Source organism: Dasypus novemcinctus, chromosome 18 (genome assembly GCF_030445035.2).
Source record: "Dasypus novemcinctus isolate mDasNov1 chromosome 18, mDasNov1.1.hap2, whole genome shotgun sequence".
Taxonomy (NCBI): Eukaryota; Metazoa; Chordata; class Mammalia; order Cingulata; family Dasypodidae; genus Dasypus; species Dasypus novemcinctus.
In genome coordinates this window covers 21,396,495-21,416,207 of record NC_080690.1, presented here as the reverse complement: position 1 = coordinate 21,416,207, position 19,713 = coordinate 21,396,495, and the positions used below count along the sequence as shown (strand labels likewise).

The 19,713-nt window shown below is 49.6% G+C and overlaps 1 protein-coding gene across 1 annotated transcript in view; it reads left to right on the top strand.

The window, feature by feature from the left end:
* CDH3 (cadherin 3) overlaps positions 1-1,250 on the top strand; it is a 45,892-nt gene extending 44,642 nt beyond the window's left edge. Inside the window, exon 16 of the mRNA XM_058279800.2 lies at positions 378-1,250. Coding sequence (XP_058135783.1) covers positions 378-587 — 210 coding nt within the window. The 3' untranslated portion in view covers positions 588-1,250. The remainder of the gene's footprint in view (positions 1-377) is intronic.
* Positions 1,251-19,713: the final 18,463 nt, after the last annotated feature.

Below are 19,713 nucleotides of genomic sequence, written 5' to 3'. Positions count from 1 at the left end.
CATAGAAACAGCGTAGATTAGAGATTACAAGGGCCCGTAACCTGCTTGCAGGGCAAGTTCTGGGACAGGAGGCCCTCAGGCCAGAGGCAGGAAATAGGGAGTTACTGCTTGGTGGATAATGGACAGTGGTGATGATAGCACCACATGGTAAATATCATTAATGCCCCTGGATTTTATACTCAAATACGGTTCAAATGGCAAACTTCATGCATATTACCACAATAAATTGTTTAAAAAGAAAAAATTAAGGGAGGCGAGGGATGGCCTCACAGAGGAGAAAGTAGAGGTCCAGTGAGGTGAACTCACTGCCTGAGCTCTCACAGCTGGCAAGTGACCGAGCCCCAGTGCCCCTCACCATCTGCTCTCTGTCGCCACAGAACCTGAAGGCGGCCAACACGGACCCCACGGCCCCGCCCTACGACTCGCTGTTAGTGTTCGACTACGAGGGCAGCGGCTCCGACGCCGCCTCTCTCAGCTCCCTCACCTCCTCGGCCTCCAACCAGGACCAGGACTACGATTACCTGAGTGAGTGGGGCAGCCGCTTCAAGAAGCTGGCGGACATGTACGGCGGCGGCGAGGACGACTAGGCCACCCGGCCAGCGGGGCCGGGAGCCGGCCCTCGGGCCACGGCACCATCCGTCAGGGGCCTTCGCTCCCCTCTTCGGCCAAGGACTTGGGAGCTTGTGGAGAAGTGGCCTTAGCACCTTGGAGGGGAGAGCCCGGGCGTCTGACAGGAAAGGGTTCTGTTAAGCCTTTGAGAAAGGAGGCTTCTGGGCTGTTTGGCTTCCACGCTGAAAACCTCTTGGCCTAGGTCGGGGTGGCCTTGGAGGCTGGATTTTCAGGAGTCGCTCCTGCTGTGAGCCGCTCAGCCCTGTGTCTTGGACCCAGGCAGGCCTGGCCCTCCCGTGCTGACCTTCTCTCTGGAATGGACCCTTCTCCTTGAAAGAGGCCTCCTCTTGCAACCTGTTTGTTGCCTGTTTGTTTTTAATGCTATTTTCAAAAGTTAGAGGCAGGTCCTCAGTGGTCCCCTGGAGTCCTCCAGAAGCACAGCCCGGAGGCTCACTTGCCCTCTCTGGTGTCCAGCCCCCTGGGGCCTCCCATTTCACTTGGATGGATCAATGCGTTTTTATACTGAGCGCGTCTAGGTTGTTCTTTATTTTTTATTTCCCCTGTCCCGTGGTGTAGATGAAAGGTGGTGACAATCGTGTAAAGGTTCTAGGACTTTTTTATTAAAGGAACTTTTCCCAGAAGTGCCAGGAGAGTGAACTTTTTAAAAAATTTATTTTATTACAGCTTTGAGATATAATTCATGTACCATACATTTCACCCTCTTAAGTACCTATTTCAATGGTGTTTAGTATTTTCACAGAGTTGTGCCAGGGGAGTGAACTCTTTTAATTAACCCACTTCACCCCAACTTCCTCCCGTCCATGCCCATGTGGGCCCAGATGGGGGCAGCGGTGGGGTGGGAGGGGGGAACAAAACTGCCCTTCTCCCAGCGATGAGTTTGTTTCTAGCTCAGGGTTAGTGTTAACTTTTGTTAGTTGGTAACAGTTATTTGTTTAGTAATTTTTTGGGCAAGAGGGGGCTTATTACCTTTAAATCAGGGGTTCTTAACCTTTTTCTGTTTCTCTCTTTTTTAATGATTTATTTATTTCTCCCCCCTCCCTCCATTGTCTGCTTTCTGTGCCCATTCGCTGGATGTTCTTCTGTGTCTGTCATATTCTCATTAGGTGGCTCCAGGAACCTATCCTGGGATCTTCTAGAGGGGGAGATCATTCTTCTCTTGTGCCACCTCAGCTCCCTGGTCTGCTACATCTTTTATTGTCTCTATTCTGTCTCTTTTTGTTGCAGCATCTTGCTGCGCCAGCTCTCCACATGGGCCCCACTCTGCATGGGCCAGCTCACCGCAAGGCCAGCTTGCCTTCACCTGGAGGCTCTGGGCATCAAACCCTGGACCTCCTATATGGGAGACAGAAGCCCAATTGCTTGAGCCACATCTACTTCCCAGTTCTTAACCTCTTTCATTTCCATGGACCCCTTTGCCAGTCAGGTGAAAACCACGGACCCCTTACTAAGTATTGTTTTTTGGTTTTTTGTTTTTAAGATTTATTTATTTATTTGAACCACAGACCTCCCATTTGGTGGACGGACGCCCTAACCACTGGGCCAAGTCCGCTTCCCTAAGTATTGTTTTTTGTTTCTTAAAGATTTATTCCCCCCCCCCCCATTGTCTTCTTCTGCATCCGCTTGCATTGTCAGGCGGCACCGGGGAACTGCGTCTCTTTTTTGTCGCTTCATCTTGCTGCATCAGCTTTGTGTGTGTGCAGCGACACTCCTGGGCAGGCTGTGCCTTTTTCACGTGAGTCAGCTCTCATTGCAGGGTGCACTCCTTGTCCCTATGCTGGGCACCCCTGCGTGGTACGGCACTCCTTGCGTGTGGCAGCACTGCGCATGGGCCAGCTCCACATGGGTCAGGAGGCCCTGGGTATCGAACCCTGGACCCTCCATATGGTAGGTAGATGCTCCATCAGTTGAGCCACATCCGCTTCCCACTCTTATTAATAGTAATTAACAATACTATTAAACAAGTATTGTTTAATGTATCACACCAGCACCAACCCATGCCTGCAAGAATGTTTTTTTGACTTTCAATTCAAGCTCATGGACCCCTTGTTAACCCCTGCTTTAAATAAATGCTCACAGTCTCTGAGGGGTTTTTCTCCTTTTATGATGGCCTCGTTGTATTTTTTTAAATGACACCTGATCATAATAATTAAGCAAAACAGAAAACTAGAGAAATCACCAAGGATCAGGGAAATTGAAGTTCCTGGCAGTCCTCAGGCAGCATGGAATAAGGATGAAGCAGGGATAGGATTCTATTTGTGCCTTTAAATAAAAGCTTAACATTTTCTTTGCAATTAGCCAAAAGAAAAGAATCTGCAGTGAAGCTGCAGAGTTGGTAAAGCAGAAATAAATGTTTGCTTCCCAGAAGAGACCCTGGTTCTTTGCAGCCGTCGGTGTTGAAGGTGGCGCCACCTGGGGACTTGTTAGAAATGCTCATTCTCAGGTCCCAGCTCGCCGGGTGATTCTGCCGCAGGGCTGGGATTGAGACCAAGCCTGGGAAGGACAGCCTCAACCCCTGGCTGGGGAACTGATTGGCCGGTCAGGCCAAGGCCGCTTCCTGCCTCTCCCACCAGAGCTGCAGCCCCTGGCTCCTGTGGCCTCAGATTCCCCGTAAACATTGGCCCACCTGCTTTGCTGATAAGGTCGTGGGAGGATTAGGTGTCTCGGCCTACAAACACCTGCTGCCCCTTATCTTCAACTCCCCTCTAAGCAGCCTGAATAAAGCTGGAAACCCTATCCCACTGCTGAGGCGGCAGGAGCTCTTTGAGGAGAAGGCAGGAGGAAAAGAGGCCTTTGCGGACCAACCCTGTCCGTTGTGGGTGGATCTGGATTCCAGGGGCAGTGGAATCAGGCATGAGTCAGTGTTTCCAGCTGGCACGTCGCCAGTGCTAACCTTTGGGAGTAGACGCAAACTAACCAATGAGGACCACTTGAATGTGTGATTTGCTCATCCTTCGTGTTTTCTAATTCTGCCTTTTTTGGACAACCCACCCCCAGTCCATCTCATTTTTTTTCAGACACATAGCTTTCTTTTGAAATGCAGGGTAGCCGAACACATTCTCTAAATGGATTCCTGCAACATGTAATTATATAAGCTAAAATGTGATCATTTCTTCATCTTACCCCTTGCGTTTTACTCCCTAGGAGTCATCATATTAACAGTGCTTCATGTGTCATCCCAATTGTTTTTCCCCAGTGTATTTACACACACAGTTTGCATTTATGCCTTTTCCTAACGGTGCACAGGGCTGCCTTGCTGTCTCCAAAGGCTACGCATATCCCACGGTTTGGGTGTGTGATTTATTCTCACCTCCATCCACCGACATTAGTAATTCCAGTTCCTAGCCCTTAACAGTGTTAAAATAAACATCTTTGTGCTTCCCTCTTGGCAAATAGTTCAAAGTGATCCCTAATCTACTGGGGATGGGTGAGGGGGTGTAAGTTCATGATGAGGTCAAGGCCACCTGATGCTGAGTTAGGATTCACTCCAGGGTGACAGGTTGGCGCTGAAAGGATCCCTAGGGCGCATTCTGTTAGGTAACTTCGCTCCAGACTTTTTGAAAAAACAAATCAATGTTATTGATACATATTAATAAAGCATGGGGAAGCGGATTTGGCTGAACGGATGGAGCGCCCGCCTACCACATAGGGGGTCCAGGGTTCAAACCCAGGGCCTGCTGGCCTGCACACAAGGAGAGCCGTTGCCACGCAGGGGTGCTGCCCATGTAGGGGATCCCCACACACAGGAGTGTGCCCCATAAGAAGAGCCGCCCAGTGCAAAAGGAGCACAGCCTGTCCAGAGTGCTGCACAGAGCTGATGCAGCAAGAAGACACAACAAAAAGACACAGATTCCTGGTGCTGTTGACAAGAATATAAGTAAGTGGACTCAGAAGAACACAGCAAATGGGCACAGAGAGTAGTCAGTCAACTGTGGGGGGGGACAGGGAAGGGAAGAGAAATAAATAAAATCTTAAAAAAATTAAACCATATAATTCATCCCCGAAGTGTATAATCAATGGTATTTGGTATAATCACATGGTTGTGCATTCATCACTTCAATCATTATTGAAGCATTTTCATTATTCCCCCCCTACTGAAAAACCAAAGCCCCAGAGCCTGGAGCCATCAGAAAAGCTGAGTTAAGTGGAACTTTGGTTGAAGAAGGGGTAGGTCTCCCAGACACCAGCCTTGGGCATCAGCCTTCCAAGGCGTCATCTTAAGAATGCCCAAATCCAGAGCATCTTGAAAATTACCCCCAATCCACCCTTTCCATTTTATAGATGGAAAAAGAAACTCCAAGAGAAGGCCAGGCTCCAGCCTCATTTCACACCAAGACTTCCCTCGGCACTGACCTGGCAGTCCCTCTTTCCTCCCCAAGGAGCTGGAGAGCAGAACCATCTCGCCCGGGTGGGCCCTTCGCGGGCTCTTGAGAGGCCCGGACGAAGGGCGAGTAGCTGAGCCCTGAATCCCAGCGTCCACGCTGGCCCTGTGGCCAATCGGGTGATGGCCCTGCCACTGAGAGGGACAGGCAGGCACCCTGGGGACCCCTACCTTGGACCCCAGCAGGTCCAGTTCCAAGGTCACTGGGGAACCCAACGGAGCCAGCTCCCTTCTGGCTAAAGGCAAAGCCGACCTCCCTGCGTCCCACTGAAATAACCCACAGGGAGGCAGGGTTCAGGGCGCAGAGTCAAATCGCAGCGCAGGCAGGTTGGAGACCTTGGACAAGGCCTCAGTTCTTTGGTCTGCAATTGGGGGAATAAGTGAATTAATATTTGTAAAGTGCTTAGAAATGTGCCTGGCATACAAGCACTATGTCAGTGTTGCGTTGACGACTGGTTTTTGAGGGGCTGACAGGGCCAGTTATTGCTCCTGTATCTCCCATACTACCCACCCAGACAGAGCCGGCGATTCCCAGACTGGGGGTTCCCCGAAGGCCCTTCCTCCTCACGTCCACCAGAGGGCGCGATTCGCCCAGAACGGGGCCCTCCAGGGCGGCAGGAGCCGTGGAGAGCGCGAGGAGGAGCAGACAGACGCACTGCCTGCCCGAGCGCCGTGCTCGGGGTCTGCTGTGTGCCGGGAACTGCCTCGGACACCTTGATGGTGGTGGTTCTGGGGGTGGCGGTGGTGGTGGCCGTGGCAACAGCGGCAGCGGTCATTGTTTATTGGGCAATGACCCTTCACCTGCGAGGAGTCAGCCAACGTGCACGAACCCCCCAACCCCCCCCCCCCCCCATGAGGGAGAGGGGCTTTCTGGTTCCCTTTTTTACAGGAAACTGAGGGTCAGAGGGGTTAACAGCCACACACAGCCAGGCAGTGACCCCGAGGCCCACCGCCCCCGGTGACATGGAAGTGCCGTGACCCCAACCATTTCTGGAGTCCCTGGAGTAGATGTGGGCCCTGCACTGGGCCTTTTCTATTCGTTCATTCAACAATGGTTTACTGAACACTTGCTCTGTGCCAGGCACCGGAAATACAGGATGAGCCAAAGAGTCAAAAACCCCGTACAATGGGGTGTTATTTAGCTGTAAAAAGGAGTGATGTGGCTAGAACATGTGACAACGGGAATGGACTGTGAAGGCATCATGTTGGGTGAAATAAGCCAAACACAAGACGACAAATATTGTATGATTTCTCTTAAACGAAATACTTAGAATAAGCAAATTAATAGAGACAGAAAGCAGAATAGTGGTTTCCAGGGGCTGGGGAAGGGGAAAATGGGGAGAGACTGCAGAATGAGTGTGAGCTGTGGTTTGGAATGATGAAAATAGTCTGGAAATAAGATAGTGGTGAGAGTAACAGTATTGCCAATGGGCTTAATATCAAAGAATTGTCCTCTTAAAATGGACAAAGTGATTTTTACTTTATATATAGTTTACCACAATTAAAAATAAACTAATTATTTGTTTTTAAAAAGAGAAAGAAAGCAAAAACCCAGCCCTAACATTCTGCAAGGCTCAGGGCAAGAGTATGCGCAGAATCCACATACCGGATATGTCAAGGTCATAAACTGCACTCTTTCTGCCTCTACAGGCGTTATCTTCACAGTGATCTGGAAGGCCAGATTGAAATCTAACTTCTCGGACTCTTCAGTGTGCTGGGCCAGAACGTGGTGCCTGCTTGGGGAGTTAGCCTCCAGCCTGTGAGCAGCCAGAGGCCGTCCCCTTCTCTGCCCACCTCTTCTAGCTCCGTGGGGAGGGAAGGCAAATATGTAAAAGATAGGGTCTAATAAAAAGGTGAGGCCAGAAAGGTGAGGCTGGGACGGGAAGCAGGAAGCCAGGGCCGGGGTGGGGCTCGGTCCTACTAGTCAGAGGAGGCCTATCTGAGGAGGTAGCGTTTGATCAAAGGCTAGAGGATGTCTGGGAGCGGACAGGCCGCAGTGCACCTGGTCTGGGGAGGGGGAAGGGCAAGTGCGAAGGCCCTGAGGCAGGAGTGCGCTTGGCGGGTTCAGCCGGGAGGCCAGTGCCCCCGAGCAGATGAGAGCGCGCGCGTGGAAGTGGGGCACGAGGCCAGGCGGGTGAGGCGCGGCCCCGCGTGCCCCGTCCTGGGCCGCCTCCACGCGTGCGCTGGCGGCTGAGTTCCGAGCAAGGCGGGGTGGCTGCAGCCGGGGAAAAGGCCTGACTCAGCAACCTCCGCTCCAGGCCGGCGAAACCTGATTCCCCTGGGACCTGCCCTGGCCTGTGGGCAGCTGCAGAGCTGGCAGCAGGCAAACTGCGAGATTCCTCCCTCTTTAAGTTCCCAGCTTTCACTCTACACTTGGTTTACGTTATGTTCACGTATGAATGATATCCTCAAATAACAATTTTTAAAATGAGAAAAATAGAAAGATTCCTCCCTTTCAGGGGCTCGGGGCTGGTGGAGGCACAGTGGTGGCTAAGAGCGCCGTCCCTAGAGGTCGCAGATTGACCCCTCCACGCCTCAGTTTCCCCGAGACAGCGCCCCTCTTGAAGGGCTGAAACGAGGTCCCTGTGATGAACTATTTGAAAAGCACTGCCCGGTGCCTGCCGTGCTGCTGGGTCAGGACATTGTCACTGCTCTCGTCCTCGTCCGATTGTTGGATTGTTGTTGCCGCTTGTAGTTAGGCCCTCTCGGAGTTGGGGGAAGCGCCCTCTGCTGCCTCAGCATTCCCCCGGCTCACTGCTCCCAGCAGGTCTCAGGGTGTGACGCACCCTGGGAAGGAATCTGAGAAGGGCTGGGTGGGTCAGACATCCAGGGACAGCAGGTGATAAGGTGGGGGCGGGGGGGACAGGGACAGCCTCTGTGTGTCATCCAGGAACCTGACCACCAATTACAGGCCAACTACTGATAGGAATTATTATCGTTAGAGCTTCCGTGAATTATGCACATACCATGTGCCAGGCAATACGCTAAAGTATCTCTCCAAATCAAAGTCTTTAAAATGTCCTTTTGAGGCCGTCCGGAATCGGACCCCCATTGCCTCTGGGACCCTGCCTCTCCTTCCTCACGCGCGTCATTCTGACTCCAGCAGCCTCCTTGCTCTTGGTATAGTCCAGGCAGCTCCCACCTCAGGGCCTTTGCATTCGCTGTGCCCCCGGCTTGGCGTGCCCTTTCCCCAGACATCTCGGGGCTCCCTCACCTCCTTTAGGCATCACCCAAAGGTCAGCTTGTCGCAGCTGCCCTTGTCCCTGGCTTACCCTTTCTAGAATTGCAGCCCCACCCCAGCCACCATGCCTGATGAAGCGGATCTTCTCTGCCTGCTTCTTCCCACAGCTTCGATGACTTCCCACTGTGCTGTACTACGTATTTTATCTATTTGTCCTGTTCATTGTCTCCTCCCTCTGTGAATACACACCCTTTGAGGGCAGGGGTTTTAGTCTGTTTTCTTCCCTGCTATATCCCCGACCCAGGGAATAGTGCCTGGCATGTAGTAGGTACTCAGTAAATATTAATATTTTGACTAGAAGTGCTTTACAACCTTCTGAGGGAGGTTTTATCAACTCCTTTTTGGAGATGAGGAAAGGGACAACCAGCAGGTGAGATAAGTCACCCAAGGCCCGTGTTCAGCTGGTAAGCCGCAGAGGGAGGGAATCCACAGATGCGGCGCAGGGTTTCTCACCCAGTCCTGACAGCAGCCCGAGGGGTGGGTATGATTATCCCATTTTACAGAGGAACAAACTGAAGCTAGAGAGTGCAGACATGAGAAAGGAAACGGTTAACACTCCAAATCTCTTCTCTCTTCACCCAGCCCTTGTCTCCTAAAGTGTGGGCTGCATGCCTAGGATATGAGATGATTTTAGGTGAGAGGTGAACGTGGTATTAAATGTTACTGGATCACATACAGAGAAAGCTGTTCCTTTCCTTCCTTGTGCTTGCATCAAGAAGAAAGTCTCAAAAAAAAAAAAAAGTCTCCTCTTGCACTTAGCAAGTCTTAATTTTTTATTTTTAGGAGGTACTGGGGATTGCACATGGGACTTCATACATGGGAAGCAGGCACTGAACTCCTGAGCTACATCTGTTCCTCTTAGCAAGTCTTTAACGTTTGTGATTCTCTCTTTTAAACACAGAAAGCAAGTCTAGGACTTAATGACATTGGTTTTACTTTCACTGAATTTATGTTTACTCTCTAGTAGATTAAGCTTATTTTCCTTTTACAATATTGCTAATGTATTTCTTTAAATATTGAGTCCTTTTAAAGAGACAATATTAAGTGGAGATTAGTGAAGGTAGAACTCAGCGACATCATAAACTGTGAGGGTGCTGCTCTGGAAAATGAAGTTGAAAAATGAAATCTATGATCTCTATTTTATCTCATAGGGTTTTTTATAACATGCTCACTTTCTTTGGGGAAGGCCAATTTTCATCCAGAAAGTAAGAGAATAATTAAATGCTAACCTGAGAGCTAAAATGGTCAAGATGTCTATGGATTAGGAAAGAGTAGGAGGAACTTTAGGGGTTGGAGAAACCCGGAAAGGCTTTCTGAAGGAGGAAGCCTTTGAGTTGGCCTTGGAAGATACGGATGAATGGCTGAAAGAAATGAGAGAAGAGGCAGGGAAAGAAAGACTTGTTAGAGCTCTAGAATGACAACGAAGCGTCGTGGAGAGTCCCTTGCACTCCCTTGCCACCCAACTGGCTGTTCCAGTGAGAAAACTGGGGGCCAGAGAGGGGGTGTAACAACGGGGATGGGAAGGTTTGGGTCTTGGGATCCCATTCCTGGGGAACTTAATGCAGTCAAAAATAAACCAAGTCAAGCTCGAAGAAGAGGACCATGGTGGTGGAGCTGGAGGGAAGGTGACAAGGGAGAAGCCTTGGGCTGAGAGGCGATAAGGAGGCAGCGTGGGCTCTCAAAACGGGAAGGCACCCCAAGAGCTGCTCACATAGTGTTTCAGAGGGCGTGCTCTGAAGCCCCAAGCCTGGAGTCACATCCTTTGGCACTGGTGAGATCTAGCTGAGAACAAGACATCTCTGCACCCCCCCACACACACACACAGAGCTCCAGACTGAGCAAGGAGACAGCACAGAACCGGGCAACTACCATGGAGTCAGGGAGGGCTTCCCAGAAGAAGTGAATACCAAGACCTGGCAGCTGTGTAGGAGTTTACCAGGCAGTGGGGAAAGAGATCGGGAGCAGTATGCTCTGCAGGGAGATGAGCGTGACCAAACTGGTGTTCTAGCAAAATCCCTTGGGTATGATCCCAGAAATACACTTGAAGGTATGTGAAATGCCAGATGGACAAGGTCGTTCATCATTGCATTGTCTGTAATAGCGAATGAGTGGTAACAACCTTTTGTCCACCCATGGGGGCTACTTAAATAAGCTGTGCCACATTTGCAGCATGGAATATTCTGCAACTGAAAACAAAGAAGGAGGAAGCTCTTTTGTGCTGATGTGGAAAGATCTTCAAGATATATGATCAACTGAAAAAGCCAGGTGAAGAACAGTGTATATAAAGTATGCTACCTTTTGCATAAAAAAAAGAGGGGAGAAAAGCGGATGTGGCTCAAGTGATAGAGCTTCTGCCTACCATGTGACCATATGGGAGGACCTGGGTTCAATCCCTGGGGCCTCCTGGTGAAAAAGAAGAAGAGAAAATGTGCCCATGTGGCAAGCCAGTGCCAGCGCAAGTGCCCACATAGTGAGTATGAGTGCCTGCGTGGTGATCCAGGGCCCACACAAGTGAGTCACACAGCAAGATGATGATGCAACAAAAGAGAGACAAGGGGAGAGTCAAGATGAAGCACAACAGAAACCAGGAACTGAGGTGACACAATTGACAGGTAACCTCTCCACATCACGAATCTCCAGGAATCCAGGTGAATCCTAGAGGAGAGAACATGAGAAGAGAAGACAACACAGACAGTAAAAACAGCAGCGTGGGAGATGGGGAAGGGAGAAAAATAAAGAAGTCTTTAAAAAAAAGGGGGGGCAGGAATAAGGCCAAATGGGGAAGCAGATGTGCCTCAAGCAATTGAGTTTCTACCTACCACATGGGAAGTTCCCGATTCAGTTCCCAATGCCTCCTAAAGAAGATGAGCAAGACAGCAAACTGATGCAACAAGTTGAGGCAACAAGAAACACAAGAAGGAAAACATAATGAGAGACACAACAAAGTAGGGAGCGGAGGTGGCTCAAGCAATAAGGCACCTCCCTCCCTCATGGGAAATCCCAGGTTCGGTTCCTGGTACCTCCTAAAAAAACGATGAGCACAAAATGAACAGATACAGCAAGTGCAAACAATGAAGGGGTGGGGAGAAATAAATAAAATAATTTTTTTAAAAAATAGGGCTATATGTGTTTTTAAAACCTAAATATGCAGAAAGAAACTCTATAACAGTGTTGTCCAATAGAACTTTCTACACAGATGGAAATGTTCTTTATCTGTGCTGCCCAACACCATAACCACTAGCCACATGAGGCACTTGAAGTGTGGTTAGTTTGACTGCAGAATGGAATTTTTTATTTAATTTATTAAATTACTAACTTTAGATTTAAGTAGCCACATGTAGTTTGTAGCTACCTTATTTGATAGTGCAGTTCTAGAAGAACACAAAAGAAATGAAGAGTACAGCGTAGTCAATTACAGCGCAAAGAATGAGAGTTAATTAGGTGGATGGCAGACAGGCGTGGAGGGACACCTGTGCTTTAAACCTTTTTGTGTCATGCTGTTTTTTAACCATGAGGATGTCCTTCCCTTCCCCAAAGTTAGATTTGAAAAATGAAAGCAAGCAAGCGAGGAAGAGGATTAAGAGGTGGGAGGGGCAAAGCCTTCAGCTGCTGGGTGGAGAATGGTTTGGAGATGGACCAAGACTGGGAGAGGGGAAACCAGATGCTGCGGGCAGGGTCCCGGCCGGAAACAGGCAGACTCAGAAGGTTGGCGGAGGCAGGTTAGCGGAGGTCCTGTTACAGTGTGACGGGCAGGGTCGCAAGGTTTCTCAGCCTCAGCTCTGTTGATGTTTGGGATGTGACACTTCCTCGCTGTGGGCTGCCCTGCGTGCTGTCAGGCATTTAGCAGCATCCCTGACCTCTCCCCACTAATTCCTGTAGCCTTCCCCTCCTCCAGCGGTGACCACCCAAAATGTTTCTAGACATTTTGTCCCTGGCGGCCAAAATCACCCCTGGTTGAGAACCACCGGGCCAGGGGTAACCAGTGTGGGATGGCGTGTCACCGTGTGACTTGCAACCACAGAGTAGCCTTTACCACCCTTAGGCCTAACAGTCCAGGGGAGGAAACAGCTTCAGAGCCCAGCAAGCGCTGGAACAGGCGAAGAGGGCCCGCAGGGCAGGAGCTGGGCCAGAGGCGGCGGGAGAGGGGACCTCGCTCTCCTCCCTGCCCCACCTCTTGTGGGTTCTGCCCTCCTTTGTACGAACCTGAAGCCAGAGGACAAGGGACCTAGGGATGGTGCCCTCCGTGGAAGTCAGCCTCTTGGGGCACAGGACAAGGGGAGAAGGAGGGAGAGTGGCTGTGAGCCGCAAAGGGGAGTCAACCAGTGCAGAGGCCATTGGGCCATCCAGGTAGTGATGATGGCGGCTGGACGATGGGGAGGATGGTGGAGAGGAGTGCACAGATCTGGGAATCCTTGGGAGTACGAGGATGCGAGGGTTGATTGGCTTGGCCAGGGAGAGGGGAGTTAAGGACAAGGTGTTCAGGTTTCCTGTTGACGATGGCGCATTTTGTGAAATGCAGCCAGACAGAGGAGCAGGCTGGAGAAGGGCGATGGCAAGTTTGTTGTTTTTTTTTAAAAGATTTATTTTTTATTTATTTCTCTCCCCTTCACCCCCCCCCCCCCCCCACTGTCTGCTCTCTGTCTTCATTCATTGTGTGTGTTCTTCTGTGTCCACTTGTATTCTTGTCAGCAGCACTGGGAATCTGTGTCTCTTTTTGTTGCTTCATCTTGCTGTGTCAGCTCTCCGTGTGTGCGGTGCCACTTCTGGGCGGGCTGCGCTTTTTTCATGTGGGGCGGCTCTCCTTCCAGGCACACTCCTCGTGTGGGGGGCTCCCCGATGCAGGGGACACCCCTGCATGGCACGGCACTCCTTGCGCACATCAGCACGGTGTGTGGGCGTTCACCACAAGGTCAGGAGGCCCTGGGTTTGAACCCTGGACCTCCCATGTGGTAGGCAGATGCTCTATCAATTGAGCCAAATCTGCTTCCCAGAAGCTTGGTTTTGAATATGCCTCCCGTGGGACCCATAATTGGAGCTGTCTGGGTGGAGGCAGGTTCTATGGGTGGGGGTTCCCAAGAGAGCTCCAGCCTGCACACAGCTGCCAGCAAGTCCAGTGAGGGAGGGCTCTGGGTGCCAGCTTCCCACAGTCTCTGTCCTGCTTACCACCAGAGACGGGAGAGGGAAGTTGCCACTGCCAGGCGGGCAGGAAGAGGAAGCGGGAAGGAGAAGTGGCAGTCCCCATCTCACGGAGGGCACTCGGCCCCGTCCTTCAGCGTCCTCATCTCCCCTGGGTGGTTTCCCAGGAAGAGAAGTAAGAGCCGAGGGGCGGGGTCCGCATATTCTCGAGGATGATGGAGAGAGCAGTGGGGACCAAGTAGGAGGGAAAAGGTGGCTGCCCCACCTGGCCAGCCCAAGGGAGAAAGCTAGGGCCGGAAGGAGCAGGAGGAGGGCTAAAAGAGCACCCTCCTGCCTGCATGATCCCAGGAGTCCACGGGCTAGAAAGGTTTCAGCAAGAGCAGCTGGCTTGTTGTGACAAATGTACCACTCTAATGAAGGATGGTGTTAAAGTGGAAAAGTGCAGGAGGGGGAGGGAGTAAGGTAAATCTCTAACAAGAACAAGAATAGAGCTTCCTAAGTGCCAGGTAGACTGCAGGACATTTTCTTTTACCCAACTCCAATCAGGTGCCCAGGGAGATCTTTCTAAAATGTGGATCCAATAACATGAATTGTCAATAACATGATAAAGATGTTAATGTCCCCATTTGACAGATAAGAAAACTGGGGGAAGTGGATGTGACTCAAGTGATTGAGCTCCCTCCTACCACATGGGAGGTCCCTGGTTCAGTTCCCAGTGCCTCCTAAAGAAGATAATGAGCTGGCATGATGGGCAGGTGTGGCAAGCTGATGTAACAAGAGACACAAGAGGAAAAACATAATGAGAGACACAACAAAGCAGGGGGTGGATGTTCCCTGTGCCTCCTAAAGAGGAAAAACAAGACAGCAAGCTAATGCAATAGGCAGGTATGACAAGCTGAAGCAACAAGAGACACAAGAAGAAATAACATAATGAGGGAAGTGGATGTGGCTTAAGCGACTGAGCTCCTGTCTACCATATGGGAGGTCCAGAGTTCAATTCCCTGGGCCTCCTGGTAAAGGCAAGCTGACCCACATGGTGAGCTGGCCCACACAGTGCTGGTCCGTGCAGCGAACTGGCCAAAATGGAGTGCTGGTGCAGCAAGATGACGCAACAAAAAGAGACATAGAGGGGAGACAATAAGAGACACAGCAGACCAGGGAGCTGAGGTAGTGCAAGAGATTGGAGCACCTCTCTCCCACTCCAGAAGGTCTCAGGATCGGTTCCCGGTGCCGCCTAAAGAGAAGACAAGCAGACACAGAAGAACACACAGTAAATGGATACAGAGAGCAACATAGCGGGGGGTGGGGGGGAATAACTAAATAACTAAATCTTTGAAAAATATAACATAATGAGAGATACAACAAAGCAGGAAGCAGAGGTGGCTCAAGCAATTAGGTGCCTCCCTCCCACATCAGGGTCCTGGGTTCAGCTCCCAATGCCTCCTAAAGAAACAAGGAAGATGAACAGACAGAGTGAGGGCAACCAACGAGGGAGTGGGGAGGAAAAAATAAATAAAATGTATCTTTAAAAAAGAAAAAAGAACACTGGGACTAAGAAAGGTAGGGAAACTTAGCTGAGATTTGAACCCAGGACCCCGCAATTCCAAGGCTCTTAAGCAGTCCACTTCCAGGCCTGAGCATCACCTTTCTGTCCACACCATCCTCCCCCTCCCCACCCTTCCCCCCCCCCCGCCCCTCGTGCCGGCTGCTCCACTCTTGACCAGCCTTTCCTCCTCCTCCTGCGAGCCCCCACCCTTCCATCCCTTTTCTCCTTCCCTCTCTATGGAAATAGAGTCAAGATAACTCCTGATGGGCCACGTTTTCAAGAACATCTTAAATGTTGAACTCCTGTTTGTTTTCCGCTGAGGGGAAAAATAATAAAATTAAGTCGTTTCACTTTTATACATCTATTTTTGTCTCCTAATAACTCAGTTGACCTTCAGGAACGAGGGGGGAAGCTCCCCACCCCAATTCAACATGCCTGTTGGGTTGCCTTTGCTCCTGCCGGGAGCAGTCAGGAGCAGGTTTCTTTTTCCAGGGATATAAGGCATCTTGATCCACGAGCCGCCGGGGAATAAGACCAGCGTTTTGATTTCAGGTTTTTCAGACGGCTGCACCCCTCCTCTCCGCTCCCACCTCCCCTGTCCTGGGACAGACCGCCAGCTTTCTTGCTTGGACAATTGCAATGGCCTTTGAACTGTTCTCCCTGCCTCCCCAGGGCTCCTCCCCCAGCTGTGCCAGAGTGACCTTTCCGGAACACACAACTCATCACGACTCTTCAACTTCTGTTCCGTTCCCACGGCCTTCTAGACGAAGTGCTTGTCGTCTGAAGGCCTTCAACCCCGGACCCCGGCTGCCCCCACAGCCCTGGCCACCCATCCCCCGCCCCAGGTACTGACCACACAAGCCACACACTGGACAACTGGCCCTCCCTGGACTCTAGGCTTTCCCAGTGCCCCCCCCCCCCACCGCTGCAAAGGTGAGTCAGAGCTAGCTGCTGCCTTGCATTTGGTTTGTTCCACAGGAGGTCTCAGCAGAGTCTGCCTCTGGATGACTTCCATGGCCCCAGTTAGACGGGAAGGCCTAGGAGCGCCTAGCTATTATCATCTCCAGGTCTCCCCTCTTCTCCCCAGAGCCTGGCTCGGTACCTGGGGCCAGACGGGTGCTAAGGATTGTTGAATTGATACCTGGGACCAAAAACTTCCCCTGAACCCCTTCTTCATAGTTCCAGTCAAGGGAGTTAGTGGCTAGTCTCTCTTCTCTCAAAGCCGCTTGGCTTCTCCTTTAGCCTGCAAGAGACTCGGTTTCAGCCAATTGGCCACTTCTCCCAGGGAGCCTTCCGGGGTAAGCACCCTCCTCCGGGAGCTTCCTTAGAACCCGCCTTCACGCCCTCATCGCACAGATGCAGTCGCCCCTGTCCTCGCCAGTCCACCCCCTCCAGTCTGAGGAAGTGCTGTGGGTCGGTCTAGTCCAGGGCAGATAGTTAAGAGTCATAGAACACTTAGCGCGTGCCAGGCCTGCTCTCGGCCCTTTATGTCCTGTCTCCCTGCGGCCTCCTAACGACCCCAGGAGGTGGGTAATGCCATTGGTCCCATTTTACAGAGGGGCAAACTGAAGCTCAGAGAGGTCCTAAACTTGTCCAAAGCCATACGACTCTGTTCAGCCCAGTTTAACCCAGGCCACCTGGCCCCACCCTGCTCTGTGAATTGCATACCTGAGGGGACCGAAGGGGTAGCCCTGCCACGCCCTGGACTCCCACACATCTCCCAGGAGACCCAGTCCTAGGCCAGCCTGCAGGGAGTTGCCCACGAGCACGGCCACATGGTCTGGCCTGTACTAATAAAGCATTCTTGGTGAACAGCAGTTTAACAAAGACCTGTTGTTCTCCTCTGCCCTGAGAAGCCACCCCATTTCCTGCCCTGCGGGGCGGTCCTGGGAATGGTTAATATTGCTTTGCCAATGAGTAGCCTCTGGGGTAGCTTTAGTAACAAAAGATCTCACAGCGCCAGGACTGCTGCCAGCCTCTCCAAGAGGGTCAAGAGCGGGGCTTGACATCAGAAGGACCCTCCCTCCTTTTTGACAGGCACAATCTGTGGTTCAAAAACCTGAAATAGGCACATATTGTTTGGCCGAGCAACTCCAATTAGAAAAATTTATTCTAAAATCCCATTCAACAATTCCTTAAAGGTGTCTTATCTGGGAGAGTTTCTCTCAGATTGTTTATGAGAACAAAACGCTGGAAAAAATCCGTGTCCAGCCAAAAGGTGAGTTAATTTAATAAAGTATAGGCATCCGTACAGTGGAAAGTTGTAAAGCTGTGAAAATGCCACTGCGTCTCTCTATTGATGTGGTAGGCTGTTCATGACCTGCTGTTGAGTAAAAGTGCAGGTTCCTCTACAAAATATGTAGAGTAAGGTAGTTTATTCGTGAAGGATACACAGAAGCTGGCAACAGTAGCTGCCTCTGGGGAGGGGAAGAGAGTGGCTGGGGGTTTTTCACTTTGAATGCACCTCATACATGCAGGGTTAGATTAATCCTAATTTCTGGCTCATGATACACTTGCATCCTTGGGCTGTGCACACCAGTTTTCAATTCGATTCTTTCATTTTTTGTTTTTTTAAATGAACTTTCCATCCAACTGAAGGACTAGAACATAGGGATGCCTTATATCTCCCCTATCCCATCCCCCTACCTCCCCCCAGAGGTGTACACTCTTCTGAGTTTTTCCGTTTTCCTTCGCTTGCTTCTATCTGTGTAGTTTAGCACATGGATGCATATGGCTCAAAAAAGAGTTTACTTTTAGTGGTTTCTAAACATTATATAAAAGATTGCTGCATGCAATCTTTTGGGACTGGTTTTTCCACTCAACATTGTATTAAGATTCATTCCTGCTGTCGTGTGTAGCTGCAGTCCATTCATTTTTCATTGCTCTGCATTAATCTATTGTTTGAATAGACTGCGTTTATTCATCCATTTTCCTGTCAAGGGACATTTGGGTTTTTCCAGATTTTTGCTATTATGCATAATGCATCTACGCGTATTTTTGTATGGGTCTCCTACTGCAGGTGTTTCTGGAATTTTCTCAGGTTAAGTGGTGAGGAATGGACTCCCCACGGTGCAGGGTTTGTAAATGTTCCGTCTTCCTGGAGTCATATCCATTTACATTCACCCCCAGCAGGTCAGAGAGAAACTGTTAATACCCGGACTCTGCTCCACATGATACAGATAGCCTTAACTTTGGCAACTGAATGAATGGGAGACTTTTTCTCAATACTTATTTGTTATTCTGTTCAAACTCTTTATCAGGTGTATGTATTACCTACTCAAACAATTAATTAAATAGATTTTAAAAAACACAAGTATATGTTTGTCTACAGAGATAAAGGTTAGCTATAGCTTTGCATTTTTAAAGTGTCTCTGCTACAGATATTTATTACTTGTCTAATTTCTTTTTAAAAAAGAGGGAAGCTCTATAGTGTTCAACACTAGTCATTAGGGAAATGCAAATTAAAACCACAGTACAATATCATTGCACACCTGCTAGAATGGCTAAAAATTAAAAGACTGACGATTCCAAGCACTAGCCAGGACATGAAGCAACTAGAACTCTCATTGCTGATGGCATTACAAAATGGTACAGCCACTTTGGAACAGGTTTGGCACTTTCTTATAACCATCTGACCCAACAATTCTACTCCCAGGTATTTACCTAAAAGAATTGAAAACAAATATTCATACAAACACTTATATGTGAATGTTCAGAGCAGCTTTTCTCATAATAACCCCAAACTGGAAACAGCCCAAATGCCCATGAACTGGTGAATGGATAAAAACAATCTGTGGTACATCCATACAGCAAAATACTATTAAGCAACAAAAAAGAACAAATTACTGGGGAGCAGATGTAGCTCAAGTAGGTGAGCGCCTGCTTCCCACGCACAAGATCCTGGGTTCAATCCCTTGTACCTCCTAAAAAAAACAAACCAATAAACCAATTTGGGGGAGTCAGTGTAGCTCAGTGGTTGGGTGCCAGCTTCCCATATATGAGGTCCTGGGTTCAATCCCCAGCTCCGGTACCTGAAAAAAAAAAATTGTGGTATACCCATACAGTGGAATACTATTAAGCAACAAAAAGAACAAATTACTGGGGAGCAGATGTAGCTCAAATGGTTGAGTGTCTGCTTCCCATGTACAGGGTCCTGGGTTCAATTCCCTGGTACCTCCTAAGAACAAATAAACAAATGAAAAAAACCAACTCTTATTGGGTAGCCGATGTAGCTCAGTGGTTGAGCGACTGCTTCCCATGTAGCTCCCCTCCAAAAAAAGAACAATTAATGAAAAATGTAACAATATGGATGACTCTCAAAAGCATCCTGCTAAGTGAAAGAAACCAGATGCAATAGACCACATACTGTATGATACTATTCATATGACGTTGTGGAAAATCAAACTATAAGGACAGAAAACAGAGCAGTGGTTGCTGGGGACTGGGAAGTGTGGGTTTGGCACAGAGCAGTTGACCACAAAGGGCACAAGGGAATTTTTTGGCATGATAGGACTGTTCTCCATCTTGGTTATAGTGGTGGATGTATGACTGTATGTATCTGTCAAGGCCATAAACCTGTACATTAAAAAAGGGTAAATTTTATGATATGTAAAGTATATCTTAATTTTTAAAATGGGGAGAGAGGGCTAAAACAAAAGAAAGAAATGGGTTTGAGATCTGGAAGTTTCTGGGTAACAAGGGAGGGGTTTTCCCATGCATATCCAGAATCAGCTTTTTGTAGAATATCCTTAAAATCTGCAGCCAGTCAAATAGTCTGACTCA